General features: G+C 55.2%; 5 protein-coding genes across 5 annotated transcripts; 4 read left to right on the forward strand and 1 right to left on the reverse strand.

Moving 5' to 3' along the window:
* Positions 1–710: 710 nt before the first annotated feature.
* On the forward strand, positions 711–2,173 carry MAM_06938 (subtilisin-like protease; the record flags this gene model as incomplete). Its single annotated transcript, XM_040825736.1, has 6 exons — positions 711–817; positions 922–1,126; positions 1,199–1,335; positions 1,397–1,819; positions 1,879–1,975; positions 2,027–2,173. 6 exons carry the CDS (start codon positions 711–713, stop codon positions 2,171–2,173), a joined length of 1,116 nt encoding a protein of 371 aa, XP_040676293.1.
* Positions 2,174–2,242: 69 nt separating this feature from the next.
* Positions 2,243–3,790, forward strand: MAM_06939 (subtilisin-like protease; the record flags this gene model as incomplete). The annotated part of the gene is made up of 8 exons (XM_040825737.1): positions 2,243–2,304; positions 2,371–2,628; positions 2,682–2,772; positions 2,826–2,886; positions 2,949–3,025; positions 3,093–3,257; positions 3,313–3,395; positions 3,454–3,790. 8 exons carry the CDS (start codon positions 2,243–2,245, stop codon positions 3,788–3,790), a joined length of 1,134 nt encoding a protein of 377 aa, XP_040676294.1.
* A 1,570-nt stretch (positions 3,791–5,360) lies between these two features.
* Positions 5,361–6,178, forward strand: MAM_06940 (uncharacterized protein; the record flags this gene model as incomplete). Its single annotated transcript, XM_040825738.1, has 2 exons — positions 5,361–5,724; positions 5,793–6,178. The coding sequence occupies 2 exons, from the start codon at positions 5,361–5,363 to the stop codon at positions 6,176–6,178; spliced, it is 750 nt and encodes a 249-aa protein (XP_040676295.1).
* Positions 6,179–8,823: 2,645 nt separating this feature from the next.
* On the forward strand, positions 8,824–10,620 carry MAM_06941 (carotenoid cleavage dioxygenase 1; the record flags this gene model as incomplete). Its single annotated transcript, XM_040825739.1, has 2 exons — positions 8,824–8,949; positions 9,007–10,620. The coding sequence occupies 2 exons, from the start codon at positions 8,824–8,826 to the stop codon at positions 10,618–10,620; spliced, it is 1,740 nt and encodes a 579-aa protein (XP_040676296.1).
* Positions 10,621–12,869: 2,249 nt separating this feature from the next.
* On the reverse strand, positions 12,870–15,874 carry MAM_06942 (uncharacterized protein; the record flags this gene model as incomplete). Its single annotated transcript, XM_040825740.1, has 4 exons — positions 12,870–13,550; positions 13,629–13,907; positions 14,029–15,251; positions 15,319–15,874. The coding sequence occupies 4 exons, from the start codon at positions 15,872–15,874 to the stop codon at positions 12,870–12,872; spliced, it is 2,739 nt and encodes a 912-aa protein (XP_040676297.1).
* Positions 15,875–17,225: the final 1,351 nt, after the last annotated feature.

Genomic DNA, 17,225 nt, shown 5'->3' on the forward strand with positions numbered 1-17,225 from the left:
TGTGAATGACGCTATGCTTTGCACGATACATACCATGTGTGAGAATACGCGTCGTCTCCCCGGGGAGGGTTCCCTTCCTGGGTCTATAGGACCTGCCTACTATATGTACTATAGCTGTGTGTTATACCGAAATACGGGATGCCCGTAGCAAAAGAGAAGCCTGTCAGTCCCGAGTGGGCAACGATTACTCTCTGTAGAAAATCTGTTCCGGAAAGGCCGAGAAATAAAGCGGGAATCCGGCGGCAGTGTTGACCAGTCCCAGTGTTGGTTCTCGTGGCACGATTCATGGCGACACCACGAATGCCTAACACGACACCACGACACCGGTGAACAGGAACTGTGACATTGCCGCTTTGTAGCCGCTAGTCTCGACGCCCGAGTATGACTGCAGCATAACGGCAAAACGTGGAACGAGTCTTGATATTGGCAAGAGTTCGCCGAAGCAGCGGAGGAGGTGGACCGCTGCTTTATTGGAACTTTTCCCTCATCTCTGCACAATAGCACACATGATAAGTCCGCCATGACTAGGAGCATATGCGACCACACAATGGGAGCTAGGAGCCTCGTTTGGTCTGCCGTCAAGACGGGCTTGGGCCAAGTGAGTGTGTCGTCTATAAAACCAAAAAGGGCTTGCTTCCCAACTCCAAACTGTCTCTCCACAAGTGGTGTTTTACCTGTATTTGGCTTTAAGTCACCGCATGATTAGCACAATGGCACTTATGCACTGGTTGCTTTTCCTCGCGCCTTGCCTTCTCCAAGGGGCAGCGGCAGCGGCAGCTTCTAGGTCCTCTCAATGGGACACGGCCCGAGAACTAGGGTAATCGAATCAGTCTTCCTGGCCGGGACATGCTTCAGGCTGCTGCATAACTTCTGGTGCTGATCACTTCTCGACAGCCATATTGTGGTTCTACATCAAAACAGAACAGCAGATCACTTCAACGACCACCTCGACTGGGTTAAAAACATCCACAGGGAAAGCCTCACGAAGCGGGATGGCGTCGACGGCGACGACGGCGACGACCCAGGCGGTGTAGCACACGAGTATCACGGACACGAGTTTGGTTTCCAGGGCTACTCGGGTTTCTTCAAGCGCAGTGTGCTTAAACAGATTGAAGAAGACGAGCATGTATGTGTCGGCTTGTCTGCGGACATGTCTGGAGCTCTATTCGAGAGAGGCTGATGGTTTCACTTCACCCAGGTCGCCTTCATAGAAGCTGATAAGATCCATGCCGTCGAGTGCGATAAGTGGGAGGCAGCTGGGAAGGTCAAGTCCTCTGCAAACGTGCAGAACTTGAACGGCAACCCTGCGACTGGCCTCTTGACACCAGGACAGGGGTAACCGACCCTCTGCCCTAGTCGCCGAGGACTGTTTCACTTTATCTGACAGGGGAATTAGATATAATTCGTTCTTACAGAGAGGACTGGTGGTCGACGCCGTCATCTGGCCCGACAACAACGACAATGACCACGACGACGACACCTACTACAACAACTTCAACAAAAGGGAGTCGAGAGATGCCTCCTCTGCGCCGGAAGCACGTATAGCAGTCCAAACCTTCAATTTCACCTCACCTCGCGCAGGGCCGTGGAACTTCAGAAACGTAAACCTGACAGAGTGGCTCGAAATGCCCGACATGAGCGAGATTGAGGCCAGTGCCGACGCCTATGAGAGAGAACTGCTGGAAAAGTGGGAAAAGGACCGACAGACGAACGAAAGGAACAACAGCACGACTGCAACAAGCAAGCTGCACAGTCGTCACGCCGTGGAAGAGTGCACCAGCACCATGGACATAGACACGCATTTTGCAAAAGATCATCAGTACGTAGTTGGAGTTGGTTGAGACTTGAAGGACTCGGGCTGACATGATTTTGCTGCAGCTCGTATTTCAAGGCTCTCGACATAAGTCTCGGTTTGACACTCTCAGGTTGGGGCCAAAGCGCAGCTCTATCAGGCAATTATCTGGATCAAACAACGGTGAGGACTTTACAATGTAAAGCGACATGATGAGACTAACCCCGTTCAAAGTTCTCCAAGAAGAGCTTAACATATGTTGTCAGTTTTGTCCTTGGAAGACAGGTGCAAACGCCGGGTCGATTCAAGTTGAACATGGCAAGGTACAAGCCGGGAAACTTTACTCGCGACTTTGGCGACAGCTGGATCCACGGCAAGTAACTATTCCTTTCCCGTAGCTCTTTCTGACCTGTGTTGTTGACACGCTTAGGATTTCACACCGGCGGGAAAATGATTGCTCGCGTGACCTTTACTTCCAAGAATTCCGATGACGCGACTCACCTGACGTCACAGTAGGTTCTGCAGCTTGCTCAAGGCCTAGGATGTCCACGGCACAAGCTAACCGTCTACCGCTTCAGTGCTGAGGCCTACTTGTCGGGCTGGAGCGCTGACGGAGGGATCAACGCAGATACGCAGCGCAGCGTGTACCACCTCAACGACCACGCCAATGTCGAGGCACGGCTGTTTTTCCAAGGGCATCTGGGTGCATTCATGACCGAGAGGCAGAAACCACCCAAGAAAATCCCCGCCGGTTCCGCCGAGGAGATACTCAACAGAATCAACTCGTGGGCTGACAAGTTTGAGAAAACCGCCTGCCTGCACACATACCAATACGCGTAGGGAGTGACCGGGCCGACGAGGAGAATGTAGACAATAACGGCTTCGATAGGCCCTACCTCGATCGTTACGAAACAGTCCCCGGCTTCCGGGACTTGCCTGACAGTCCGCAGCCTCCCAACTACGCCGGCGCGATTGCATGGGTAAGCTGAGCCCCGGGATCGACCTCTGCAGCTGGACTAAAGACAAGACGCAGTCTCTCGAGGTTCTGACCATGATGGTCAAGATTACAGAGCAAAAGGACTTTGTACAGAAACGTAGAGTGCCCGGTGTCCCCAGCGACCTCATCAGTTTCCAATTGCCTGACCCTCCGTTGCAGTCCCGAGCATAAGCGAAGCCGACCAAGAAAAGAACAGGGTTGGCGTGTACGACGTGGAAGAACGAGTCAGAACCTGGGTATATTCCAAACGCAAAATCAGCACCAACTACTGCGAGACTCACTGCTGATGAATCCTCGCACTAGGCGGAATATGTTGCCGCGAACCCGACCACGGCAAAGAAGACAGCACAAGACCTTCTCCAAAAGCTGCGCGTTCACTTCAAGAAGTACGCCGACTTGCTGCGCGAAAATGGCATCTTTAACAAGTTCAGTGTCACGGAGAAGCACAAGATGGTCAAAGGCTTAACTGTGAGACGTAACCCCCCCCCCGGAATCCACGCATCCGCTTACCGAAGTATAATAGGTCAAGTACGGTGAACGACCTCGTGATGCGGTGACTGAACTCCTAGACGACTCGGATGACACGAATCACGACTTTTACGGCCCGTAAGATGCACCCTAACCGCCAGTCCATTATTCTATCCCACGTATTAACGCTCTCCAGATCTGTTTACCTTGTCCCAGAGTACACTTACGACCTCGAAGAGGCGTGCACCTCTTTTACGGCCATAGTCGACGACAACGAACACGAGGGTCTCCAAAATCTCTCCGAGGGCACCATGGCCCGCTACCGGTATTTTAAGTGTGAGAAGGCTCCGAACAAGGAGAAGATTAGGCATGTGATGCTCTTTAGGGGACAGATAGGAGAAGAACAGCAGAATGGCCTCATGCTTTTCGGATTTAACGGCTGGACAGGCGATATAAATGACGGCCGTTTTCTTGCGACTGGCAGAGATGAATTGCGTCTCATGTGGGCTTATGACGAGTTGGAGATTTACTGAACAGCATTACGAACAGCTTGAGAACGCGGCAGCAAGTCACGCCGTCGGTGCTTTCAGAGAGGCCGGGGGGTTCTTCTTGCAAAAGGCAATAGCTTGCAGCCTCGACGCAGCATTAGAGGGGGATACTGCCCTGTTGTTGCCGGTCCTCTCTGTTTTTACTTGGACTTGAAGCCTGATTGGGCATCAGAATAGAATAACATGGGATGAAACGCATTTGGAGGCTTTGCAGTACATCTTCACCTTTCTTCGTCTGGCGCGATGCAAAAGATACCGTGATGCTTCTCAGCCAAGTTTTGTAATAACCCAAACAGCGGAGGACCGCAAGACTACAAATTTCATGTGCTTAATCGATCAAAGTATTTGGCCCACAGAACAGACACTAACGTCAAAAAGCAAGACTTGCATCCGTGACAAGCCGTGTCTTGGTATCCCACCCCACGCCTTGGAATCTATAAGTGGCCTCGTCGGATGGAGTCGATAGTCTTGGGAGAGCCGGCAACCGCCGATGCTGGAACTTCAACTACAGCCTCGTGTGGCATGGTCATCTAGCGGACTCGGGATGCCACGTTTTCAACGGCGTGGCTTGTGACGGCGCCGTTTCTCAGACGCACATTGACAAGACATGTCAGCAGGAGAAGTCACGCTGATGAAGCGCTAGATATGCCCCCTCATACACCGTCGCCACGTCCAGTTGACTGAATGCCTGCTTCGGTTGGTCGACGATGGCACACTCTTTAGAGTAGGAACTAAGCTTGGGCGTCGTGCTGTGGTGACGGCTTTTCCCAGAGGCACAGAAGAAATAGTTGACAGTTCTTCTTGTTTATGCGGTTGTTCAAAAGGGCATTTCTGCTGTATTCGCTGCTTGGGCGGCCACGTAGACACACTGCAGTCTCTTCTCCACTCGGGACAGACATGACGGTTTTTTCAAAAGACAAGCCGAAATATAACCTCATTAGAAACGTCCACAGAAGATGCTAAGCAAGAATAAACTTGGGTGATCTTTGCCGTGCAACCACACGGTGAATCGGTTGGCAAAATGAACGGTAGGTATTATTTCTTTGGTTACAGGGGAAAAATATGTTTACGGTGCTGTCAAAGTGGACATGTCTCCGGCAGGCCATGTCACCATTTATAATTACACGATGCTAGTATTAATCGTGCCCGCCCCACTTTATGTGGTTCGGCTAGCAAAAGCCCTCACCACCAAAGGTGTGGTGAGGGCTTTTGCTAGCCGAACCACATAAAGTGGGGCGGGCACGATTACACGATGCTAGTTGGCACGGTCTTGAAACCCCCAACCCCAACCCTAACCCTACAGGACATCCGACCACAATTCATCCCCCACGACATGGCCGATCGAGGTACGCACAGCGCAATCTAAAATGCAATTTCAGCCACCTCAATAAGAAAGTGGCCAAGTAATAAAAAACATTCGAGACGCTGACATCGGGCCTCACACACTGCCCCCCCGAGTGGGTGGGGCGCCTCTCGCATCCCAACGCAAACTCCAAGCTCCCATCTTCACAAACCCCAGCCTCGACAAACGCGGTTCCCCCTCGGCCAAGCAGCCATGGCCGCGCCAACGCCGACCATCCCCTCCCTCAAAGAATCCTTCATCACGGCACAGACAAACCTCCTCTCACAACCGCTCGCGCCATCACGCATATGGCGCCGCAACAACAACGCGTCAAGCCAGCCGATCCCGACGCGCGTCCTCGACGACGCCCTCTTCAACCTCAACCAGACGATCCAGCTGCACTGCCGACGCGTGTACCCGCCCCAAGCAACCTACAACGTTGCCGAACAGATAAGCAATTCGTATGCGAGGGATGCCGAGGAAAGGGTCAGCAAGCTCAAGGAGTCGGAGAGCAGCATCGGGCGGGAACTGGACTTGGGCAAGTTTCTCCGCCTGCACTGGGTTGACGGAGGATCGTGTGCTGACTACCAGAAGCTGCGGACGATGCAATCGAAGAGTTGCCGCCGTCTTGGCCGATAGAGGCAGATCTCGACAAGTACCCCGAGCATGCAGAAGACTATGAGGCCATTGTCCTCCGCTTGACCCAACTATCCGAGGAGCGGAAGCAGATACGACTGCGGGTCGAACAGCTGCGTCGCATCGAAGCGGCCGTGAAGCCGTTGGCTACAACTGACGAGGCCAGCATCCAGACCAATTTAGTTACGCGTGACGGGCCCGTGGAAAAGGAGCTGGAGAAAATGAGACTTTTGCTTGCACGCGTGACGAGCCGCGTGGCTGCTTTGCCGGATTCTCCTGCCGACAATCGTTCAGGATCGAGAACCAGCTCGGTCGTGGACTTGGGTGGAATGACAAAGTCGAGGAAGAGGAATATCGACAGTTTTCTCGCGGACCCCCGCGTCTTTCCATCATGAATACAGAATCAGTGCGGCGGGTCGTCAACTTACGCACGGGATGCAAGACCGTGCTGCTACGATCACGGGACGCTATCCGCCCGTCGTCATTTCAACTCATCAATATTTAGGGGCGATCGACCACGAGAAGACCAACCTTGCGCTCCGGCGCCGTATCTGCACGCGCTCAGCCAGATGCCTCGGCTTTGAGGGCGAGTAGGAGCGCATCGAGAACAGCTGCCGACTATTCACTTGGAGGAATACGAAAAGCTCGCCGCCTTTCTATAATCAACATCTCCAGGAAGGGTGGGAGCCTATGCTGGATTCGGTTCAGACTGTCCGGACAGTCTAGGCATAGCCAATGGGGTCATTGCTACATTGAAGGTGCAGCCAGAGCCGATGGAAGCCCTTCTGGAATAAACGATGCTATCCACCGATGTCGCAGAGTGGTTGGTGAGAAAGGGAGGTCCGTTTAGAGAGGCTCACCACATCTCTGGACGCGTCGTTGCACAGTCTGAATAAACTGCAAGTTCCGATGGACAAGCTGACCCTCGAGCAACTGCAAGCTATTGATTCTCGGCTCACAGCAGCCGTTGCAGAGGCATTCGAATATGAAACGAGTGTCGAGGCGCAAACATCTAAAGGCGGTACCAGTCGAGCCTGTGCTGGAATGGGGGTTTGGTAGGTAGCCTGGTGCAGGGACATGACGAATGGCACGCTTCATTCTGTGCAATAACATAGGATTCAAGAGCGACCCTCCTGAGTGAAGCAAAAGGTTCTAAAGGAACATAATTTTATGAGAGAACTCGAACATGACGATCGCCGGGCGAGCCGGACATGGGAAGAGTCATTGTCGACCAATACACGTCTAGTCTTACACGCATCTTCCTATGGATGGTTGAGTTCTTGGAAATTTTTATTGCGTGATGAATACTATGCGGTGCGATTTGTCCAAAGGAATCTCTCTGTCTACAGCAACGGCCAAACTCCAGACACTTCCTATCCTTCCCCTTTTGCGATGTTCTTTCACCTGTGGGTGTAGACTATTGACGTCGCGCACACGTAAGCTAAGCGTGGTATAATGGAATCGGCGTCTATGGAAACTACGCGTCCATGGACTCGCCGTTGTTGTTGCTGTTGTGGTCTTTTTTGTTGAGGTTGTCGTCCGCGTTGGGATTGTCGAGGCCCGTGGTCCTTGGGCTTTCCTTTTGGTAATGTGGTCAACCGGTGAACCGGTGAACCGGTCAACTGGTCAGCAAGTTGACCAAGCCCCATGCAACAAAAATGTGCGACGGTACTCCCTAGGCGGTCGTGGGTTCGACGCGCGGCCTTCTCCAGGCCGATTTTGACCAATCATGGTGGCAGCGAAGCGAAGACCAGTACTCGGCGTCCAAAGCTGGCCCAAGAACTAGACATGGAGTTGGTTCAAATCGTACCGTTGTGATGAAAACTGAACGCTGTGGCTCACACGGGCCGCCACAGTGAAGTTCCATCCTGGCTTTTGTCTCCAAGCGTCGACGGTTGGCCGCGACGCGTCACGTCGTGGTGGAAGTACTAGTAAAAGTTTGTTAGACTTGTTGGGGACGGAAGGAGCCATGGGCCCAGGGCAGGCACGCGCCCTGCCACCTGCCCTGCCACCTGTCCCCGGAACCTGCCCGCTGATTAAACTGTTCGCTCCAGATCTCCGTCAGACAGACTTTTGAGCACACGAGAACCGCGAAGCCTTGTGTGCTACATGGCCGACGTCTTCCAGGAGCCGTCAGTCTGCCCCAGGGCATATTGAGCTCCAGTCTGGTTGTTGAACTCGGAAAAGACCGGCACCTGGCATGATCCGCAACCCAAGGCTACAATCGTCACACCTCGGAACTTCTGTTGGCTTATTCCACGGCCCTGCCATGGCTGTCTTCGACCTCGAACGTATTACTCATTAGAAAATCGTCCGACCTGATACCTGTCCAAATCTGAATGCGGGAAAACTCTTCTGCTGCATGTAGAGCAAATGGACAATGCTATGCATCCGACTATACTCGCTGTGAATCCCTCGACACAATCACAGCCTCTTCGAACGTGTCGCTTGGTCCCTCATCATGATGCCTACATGCGCACGTCCCCCATCCCACACGAGTTCGGAAAGCTGCCCTGACACCATCTTTCGATAACCTGGCTCAAAGGGATATCGTGCGCGGAACTTGGCGCCGCCAGAACTCATCGACGCACCTCTCTCGCACCTGCGTTGAGCTCGCTTGTCGACGACGCTATGTGGTGGACGTGTGGGCCATAAAGCTAGAGCCATTGCTGGTCTGCCACCACAAACGGCACAATCCTGGTCACTATACGAAGCCCCCCATGCGGCATGGGCGTTCGGCCTTGCCAATGACGACCCATCTAATACTCAGATTTTGGATGATCGGACTGCTTTCCCCAAGCAAGCCGAGTCTGATATATCGGAGACATCGGCCTTGGCTTTGGGTACAGCTCGAGTCCACCTCAGATACCACCGCGGTGGTATAAATCCCCGAGCGCTCGCCATCACTCTTGTTCATTAGATCTTTCCATTTCTGCGAGATGTGATGTGACAGCTCGAGGAAATCTACTGGCAATTACAAAATCTAGCAGAATCTCTATCGCGGGCATCGGAGCATATCCTTCTCGCCTACGCCACAATAATGAACACCGCCACCAACGGCCCTGGTGTCGTCCATCGTACGGCAAAAGACGAGGATGCAGACGCAAAAGAAGCATTGAAGAACTTTGACAATGAAAGATGGATGTCATGGCCGAATGAGGGGGCTGTAAGTTCGATCCTGAGCAGAAGAGCAAGTTTAATTTGTGTATTGACTGGTTTGTAGTTCGATGCTCTTGAGGAACATTATGACTCGGTTCATCTCAAGGTCAAAGGCGCCATACCCGTCTGGGCTGCCGGATCCTTATTCAGAACCGGACCTGGACAATCGGCGGTGAAAAACACGTCAAAAGGCACGCACTATGTCTCACATTGGTTTGATGGGCTCGCTCACACCCACCGATTCGACATTATACCACCCCATGATGGGCAGAAGGGAATGTCAGTTCTGTATTCTTCTCGCAGACAATCTGAAAAGTACGTTTCCATGATCAGGAAACATGGCTGGCAAACGAGTGTGTCCTTTGGCCAGAGGAGTGACCCCTGTGTCGGAATTTTCGCCAAGTTTATGAGCACTTTTCTTCCCCAGCGATTTAACAACAACGTGGCTGTGGTAGCGAACATGCCCGGACTCGACAGCAACAAAGCGCAGAACACTGGTCATCGAACTGCACCAGAAAACATGTATATTGCCACGGATAACTCCATCCTCGAGAAGATTGACCCGACCACACTGGAGCCCTTGGGATATGCGAAACAAGTGCAATTGCACCCGCAGCTGAAAGGCCCGCTCTCGTGCGCCCATGCTCAAAGGGATCCCGTCACCGGAGACTTGTTCAACTTCAACGTCGAGTTGGGCATAAGGGCAACATATCGTGTCTTTCGAGTCAATGCCCAGTCCGGCACGACTGACATTCTAGCCACAATCTCAGAAAAGGAGGTACCGGCCGCCTACATCCACAGCTTCTTCTTGACGGAGAATTACGTTGTGCTCTGTATCCCGACGTCGCATTTCGCTTGGAGTGGCCTCAGAATTCTTTGGGAGCGCAATGTACTCGACGCTATCCAACCATTTGATGAGGCAGCGAAATGCAAGTGGCTCGTTGTCGACAGGCGCCATGGCAGAGGCATTGTCGCTAGGTTCTCTACCCCAGCTTCCTTCTTTTTCCATTCAGTCAATTCGTTCGAGGACCAGGCGAAAGGCGACGACGGAGAGGAAATTACGAACATCTTTCTCGACATGGTTGAGTACGTAAACACAGATATTATGTACATGCTGTATTATGACGTCCTCATGAACCGAAACCAAGACGCGATCAAGGAATTGGAAAAACTTGGGAAGCACAAGACGTCGCAGCCAAAACTCGTTAGGTACAAGTTTGCATTGCCGAGCCTCTCACGAACGCACGCAGACGATTTTTCCCTTGCCGCCGAACGAGTTTTCACCATCCCCAGCCCGCACGCTGGGGAGCTCCCCGTTATCAATCCCACCCGATCCGGAAAGAGATATAGATATGTTTACGGCACCTGCAATCGTGGTTTAGGGTTCTGGATGGATGCTATTGTCAAGACAGATGTCGAGACGCGGGATGCTCTGATTTGGAGTGGACCGATTGGGCATACACCGGGTGAACCCATTTTTGTACCACGAGCAGGTGGTACTGACGAAGATGACGGTGTTATCCTTACCGTTGTCCTGGACGGTAGTGCGCAGACATCGTATCTGCTGTGTTTGGACGGCAAAACGCTACAGGAGGTAGGCAGAGCTGAGACCGATTTTCCAATCCCGATTGGCCTGCATGGCATGCATGCGCCTTTTGGCGAACAATCCACGCTGTGAAGATGCGGTAGACGATGTCGTATACATGGCATGTTTCATGCAAAATACTAGAGCTCACTTGGGTGAGTAGCACAGGATCTGCATATATCAATTGTTCGGACAAGATCAGTGCCGAGCCTAGGGGGGCTTGAAAACGTCTTCAAAACATTATGTTCAGACCACGATGAAGTACAGACTGATGATAACCAACCCCAATCACCTCAAGAAGTACTTGACCTGGTAGTTTCTATGTCCAAAGGTAAACCAGAGCGTGCAAAGGAAAATCGCAATCAATACCAAGACAACGGACACGTAAATCATCTCATCCGCTTTGGCAGACCTTCGGTATGGGAAGCAATAGAACACCATATTCACAAACATGGACGTAATGATCAGCATGCCAGAGATGAACCCCGCGACGACGCTCCACATCAGCGCCGTGGAAATATTCGTGCTGGGTGAAGGCATCTCCTCGGCAAGATGGGTCACCACGTCGAGACAGCAAAGGCTCCAATTGATGCCGCTCAGACCGGTCAAGAAGGCGATTCCGTCCTGCCATGGATGTCGAGAGGCATGTGGAGAGCGCCGTGGCCACTGCACCCAGCCAACTGATCATGGCCGTGCTGCAGGAGAGCCCGCGACGCATGCTTGGCGGCTCGAATATATTGACCTCCGGGATGGGGCATTGCCGAGGCCAGCTCGGCGAGAGAGATGGCCGTTGCCCAGGCGAGGACAGTCATGAACAGGAACCCCCAGAAGAACAACGGCGAGCCGCCCATGGGAACTGTGCTGCCCAGGACGAGAAGCAGCCCGACGGCCGGCCGTGTTGGTGGCTCCGTAGCCTGTTCCTATGGCGGAGCGGGTCGTGAAAGCCTTTTGTGTCTGGAAAGTCGCGCCCTTGTCGGCAAAGGAAGGCTCGCCAGCGTCATGACGCGCGCTGTCGCTAGTAATGGAGCTCTCGCGGTCCTCACTTGGGGCACCCATTGCGTGCTTGGGACGAAGCTTGGAGTCGCGACCGGACGACAGAGTGCAGACCAGAGCCGGAACAGACGTACTTACTTGCATGGCGCACGGCGAGATGATAAAGGACGACCCGACCCCCGGGCTCCAGGAGGAGCCTCTGCCTCGACTTTGGCAAACATCCGAGTGGTCATCCGTAACCTCTTTTCAAGATTCATAGGAGCTACTTGCGAGACAGGACCAGGGCGAAATTGTCTTGGTCAACGTAAATTTCTGGTATATTTACCTACACGGACGTAAACGCCGTCCTATTCCTCTTCTCCTCGCGATGCATCATCAAAGTCCGTGTCCGGCAGCTGCTCAATGGCCGAGCAAATCCTCGCAAAATGAGACGGCATCCATAACTTGTATAAATCCTTGGTGAATCGGTATGCCGTCCACTTGTTCTTCCATGAAGATCCGTCAAGTCAAACGCCCGGATTCGGTGGCGGTAGTACTTTATGTCCTTTCCCTCAAGCACTATAGTGGCCGTAAACACATATGTACTGTTATGGGACATGGAAAAGGCTAGATTTGCCTGTTGACTTCAACTTCACGCTGAACAGTACAGCAGAGCTCAGTGACGGCCCTTACAGCTAGAGTCATGCTGTGAGCATTCTGATTATCAGCTGCATCTAGCGCACCAACACCACGCTTAACTTCGCATGCTAAGAAAGAGATTAATAGTAAAATTAGAACAAACACACTTGCAAAATTCAGCCGCCCTTGCAGTAGCCTAGTAGGGTACTAGAGGCCGGACAAGGATCAAATGTAGAGTGACTAAGCATCAAGCGGCACCTTCTCAGCAACGACGCCATCCAAACCTCGCACACTAAACTCCTCACAGTAGTAATTCAGGAACTTCTACTCCGTGACGGAGCTGAAAATTGACATGGTGAGCATCTCGGCGGCTGATGACACGTTCTTTAGTACTGACTGGACATCCTTACTGAAGTGTTCGGAAAGCGGCACCTCCGCGCACTCGGGAGGGATAGAGAGTGCGGCTGAGCACATTCTGCACCGAGTGTGTCCGCAATGCTCATCTCTTGTCGGGACTCGTGACCCATGGGGAGCTTCTTGCGAGTTACGTCACCCTCAAGACGACTTGACTGGTGCCTGAAAAGCCAGACCCCGACGTAGTCAGTCCTGCGTCTGCTGTCGTGCCAACGTCGAAACCAGCCCGTCATTGCCCACTCACGGCGTCCACTCAAAGACCAAAGGGCCAAAGGGAAACTTGGCGCCCCGTCCAGCTCCGCGAGACACGTCGGGACTCAGGACCACATCCTGTTCTTGCTCAAGCGCCTGTAGGCGTCCAACTCCTTCTCCACGACGTCGCCCCCGGCCTTTCTGCCGGCCTTGGAGTACCTGCCCTTGAACGGCATGTCGCTCGCCTCTTGGAAAAAGTAGTGGTTCGCCGTCGGGGCGTACGCCACCTTCCAGGGAACGACAAAGTTTCTCTTTTTCGGACCGCCCCCGCAGCTTCCCTTGAACTGGGAGCTCGGCGGGCTGTTGATGGCCAGGGCGAAGAGGTTCTCCGTCTCGGTGAAGTCGGTGATGGTGTGTTTGTGGCACACCATGTACGAAAAGGAGAGGAGATTGAGCCCGACCACGAGGCCGAGGACAGGGAACCAGACCACGGCTTGCCAGGTCTGCGAGTAGCCCGACGTGTATTCCTGCGACCTGACCGTGGCGTTGAAGCCCTCCAGCGTCTTGACCTGCAGGATGTTGTCGGTGATGTCGTAGGCCCACCAGTGCTTGTACGGCGTGTCGATGGCGCTGATGACGAGCGTCGAGCCGAGGTATACCGCGAAGACTTCTGCCAGCGAGGGCTGGTACGGGACGAGGTCGGGCGTCCGCAGGGCCGTCTTGGTGAGGATGCGGCTGTTGGAGGCGTTGCTGTTTCGCTGGCCGCCATTCATATCCATGGATAGTTGCCAGCTGGTGCCTACGTGCTGATGTTTGGGGCGTACAGGTCAGCTTTGACGGTGTTCGGTCTGACGCGAGGCGCACGGGAGGAGGAGAAGACGTACCTTCCAGTCTCGAGACGGCAGGGCCCATTCCTTCTTGTCGTCGGAATGATGGTAGGCGTCCCCGTCGCCCTTGTCTTCGCAGTGCGCCTTCATTTTCCATCCAGCCGTGCCGGAGACGTCGAAATGCGTCGAGCACGCCGGCGAGACCCACGACCTGGCCTCGCAGATGGTGTAGTTGACCATGTCGGGATGCTTGGCGATGGTGTAAATGCCAGTCGAGTCGAACACGGTCGAGTTGGAAATGAAGTTGTAGTCGTACGGGTACTGTTCCGGGCGCCCCTGGTTAGCGAAAAGCCGCGTACGTGTCTGCAGAGCGAGCCCCCCCTCCCCTTCTGCTGCCGGAGAAGGAGGAGGAGGAGGAGGAGGACTCGACATCAAAGGAAAGAAGGCTTCCACCTACGGTTGAGAAGACCGGGGGATACCGGCTGTGCTCTGGCCCCCACAGGAATATGTCATCGAGGACTGTGCTGTTATAGTAGTAGGGCTTCCCGTCGGCCGCGGTGCGGGAGGGCACGTCGTTCACCCACAGCTTCTCCTCGACGGGAATCTCCTGGTGCCCTATGCCGGACCGCACCGACTTGCTGCCCGGCCACGTAGTGTACACCAGGGGCGCGAGCTCGTCCCTGCTCGCGCCGACACACATGACGTTGATGGCGGGCGACACCACGCCGGCGCGGATGGAGTACTGGCCGATGCCGGACAGGGCGTCCGGCTGCATGATGCGATTGACGGGAGACGTGGCGGCGGCGTAGACGCCGGGATGGGGCAGCGCCATGGTGACGTTGTTGACGATGCGGCCGTACTTGAGGTAGCTGGCCGTGATGTTGCTGTGCTGCGTCTCGATCCAGGCGCCCTCCAGGGTGACGTTGTTCCTCAGGAGGCTGGTGCCCGCCGGGCGAGCCGCCAGCTCCCTCGTCCCCTGCGTCGCGTTGTCGAAGCGGGCGGTCCACGTCTCCATGTAGGCCAGGAGGTTCCGGTACGACTGGCCGGAGAACTCGACGTTGATGCAGGCGTCGTCGGCCGAGGGGTCGGCCGCCCCGGCTGTGCCGCCGAACATGGACGGACACTCCCTCTTGGCGTACTTGACGTTGCCGTAGGACGTGGCCACGGGCCCCCGGAGCACCCGGGGCGTCCACTTGTCGAACCTCAACTTGGGGGAGACCATGGCGTCCGACGCGGCCGTGTACAGCGTGGCACCGACGGTCGCGAGGATCATGACGCACGTCAGGGGCGTCCAGACGGTGCGCCCCCCGACCCTGAGCCTGTCCCAGTTCTGGAACCAGGCCCCGGGCTCCTTGACCCAGTCGCGCATGCCTATCTCCGCGAGCGTCAGGCCCCGGCTCTTCCTGTAGGCCCGCCGTGTGAGTTCCTGGCCGACGCACCACGTGAAGGCAGCGACGGACGACAGCTCGATGCTCTTGGCGATGCCCGTGGCCAGCGTCGTGGCCGTCGCCGGGGTCAGCTTGCCTGTCGAGGACACCAAGTATCCCCAGCGCTGTTTCTTGCAGGCCAGCACCAGCCACGTGCCGCTCATGACGAGAGCGTAGATGGCGACGGCCGTGATGACCTTGTTGCGCTTCCGGCTCGGGTTCTCACGCGAAGAACAGTAAGTAGGTGGCTCGCCTGCTGACGAGTCAGTACCGGCGTGGACGCCGAGCCCAAGCCCAAGCACGACATGCGGGAGACGTACTGTAGATCTTGCGAAACGTCTCCTCATCGACGCCGTCGTCTCCTTGTTCGGGGTCACGGTCCGACGGAGCCTGCGTCGAGCCGTCGTCCGCGGCTCCCGGGGCCGGAGACGGACTCGAGGCCGCCGCCGAGCGCCGACTCCATGGCCAAACTCGCTTCCTGATGATCCGGTGCAGTCCGGGTCTTGATGAGGCAGTCGGCTTGGCCGATGTCCCGTCTGGAGTCTCTGGACCGCGGGAGGAATCGAGCAGGTGACTGGTCGAATCGAGCGACGTCACTTCAGAAGCACCAGGCGCGTCGAAAGCAGCCGAGCCGCCCGTCAACCGGCCCGGAAAGACACCAAGGGAGTTGGTCGTGCTTTCAGGGGAGACATGGGCATGGCCACGTTCCGGGCTGGTCACGTCATCGTCACCGCCGTCGCCGTCAACGTTCAGCCGCTCATACCCGCCCGAGTTGAACCCGTTCCTCACGGGGTTCGTGTTGGAAAGGCCCAGCGACGACGCGCCAAGGTGCCCGTCTCCCTCGAGCGAGTCGGACGACAGCCGGCTGCTGTCCATTTTTTCCAGCGTCCCAGCGATCAAGCTCAGTTCCCCTTGGACAATACAGACGGCACGGGCGATCTGCCTGCCGCGCGGCTGATACAAGTGACTCGACAAGGGCAACTACAGCTTCAGCGCTCAAAAGTCTTGGGCGACAGCATCAACGTCCGACGCTACGAACGAAGCTGGCGAGAGGGGCACGACCTTTAATACCCGGCAAGCAGGTCCAGCTTGAGCCTCGTCCAGACGCTACCCTGGGGAGGAGGCGAAGCATCCACGATGGACAAAGCAGCCTGGACTGCCGCCCGCAGAATGGCCCAGCAGCACAGGCTGACGGACGGGCGTGGAACAAGACGAGCCGGAGGCTGCGTCCTCACGCTCACTGAGGAGTTCTAAAAACAGCACCATCACTGCAGCACAAGACGAAAAGCCGGCACCCTTCTCGCGGACGACATGGCGGCATCCCCAGCACACCGGCTTCCGGGCAGTGGGCACAGTCCTGCCGTGCTCTCGCCACCGTGCCAAGGGTGCTTGGTCTCCGCCCAAGCCGTCGAGCCTCCTTGGGCTGGTGGTCCTCTGACACATGCGTCGGATGTCTTACCTGGTGAAGGGTTCTGCATAATATTGAGCCGGTACTCGTGTAGCAGCCTCGTCGGGGCGACGAGCAGACAATACCGTGGCGTCGCCCGCGTCACCTTCCTCTCCGAGACGCAGACTCGCGTGCTACGCTGGCGAGGACAAGGCAGCGAATAAAGGCAGCTACATGTTCAGCCCGGCCTACCGTCGAGGCATCCAAGAACAGAGTCGGTCGACGACTTGGGTTGAGACAAGTCGTCTGTCTGCACCGACATCAGCGTCTAGAATAGCTCGTCAGCTGCCAGAGGTGCAGCCTCGCCACGTCTCTCAGCCTGGATGGAGTCACTGCGACTTTGATCCATCACCACTCATCCATGGCCCTGTGATGGCCGGCTTGCTCCTTTTCATGTTGGATTTCCCTCTTTTGTCTTGTGTGTGGTTTTCTCGCAACGAAATCATCTAGGATTATCATCTATGTAGGAAGCGAAGTGTAGAATAGCCGCATGTAGAAAAATTACCACCATCTATAAGTTGCAGCCCTCGGCTTGGGTCCAAGGCATCCAAGGGGCTTGCTTATTACCGACCTCTGCCACCAGGTCATGCCAAGATCAGATCCTCCCGCTCACAGGGCTCGGCTCCTCTTGGGACCAACAAAGAAAGCAGCTAAATGGAAACCAGCCAAGGTCGACCTCGCAACAGGTCTCGCCAGTCGGCCAGGGCAATGCCTCCCCGGCGATCTGCTGAGCAACACGTCATCCAGTCTACGCCAGTGCCCGCTGCCCACACGGCCGGT

Source organism: Metarhizium album, assembly GCF_000804445.1.
Source record: "Metarhizium album ARSEF 1941 chromosome Unknown scaffold_25, whole genome shotgun sequence".
Lineage (NCBI taxonomy): Eukaryota > Fungi > Ascomycota > Sordariomycetes > Hypocreales > Clavicipitaceae > Metarhizium > Metarhizium album.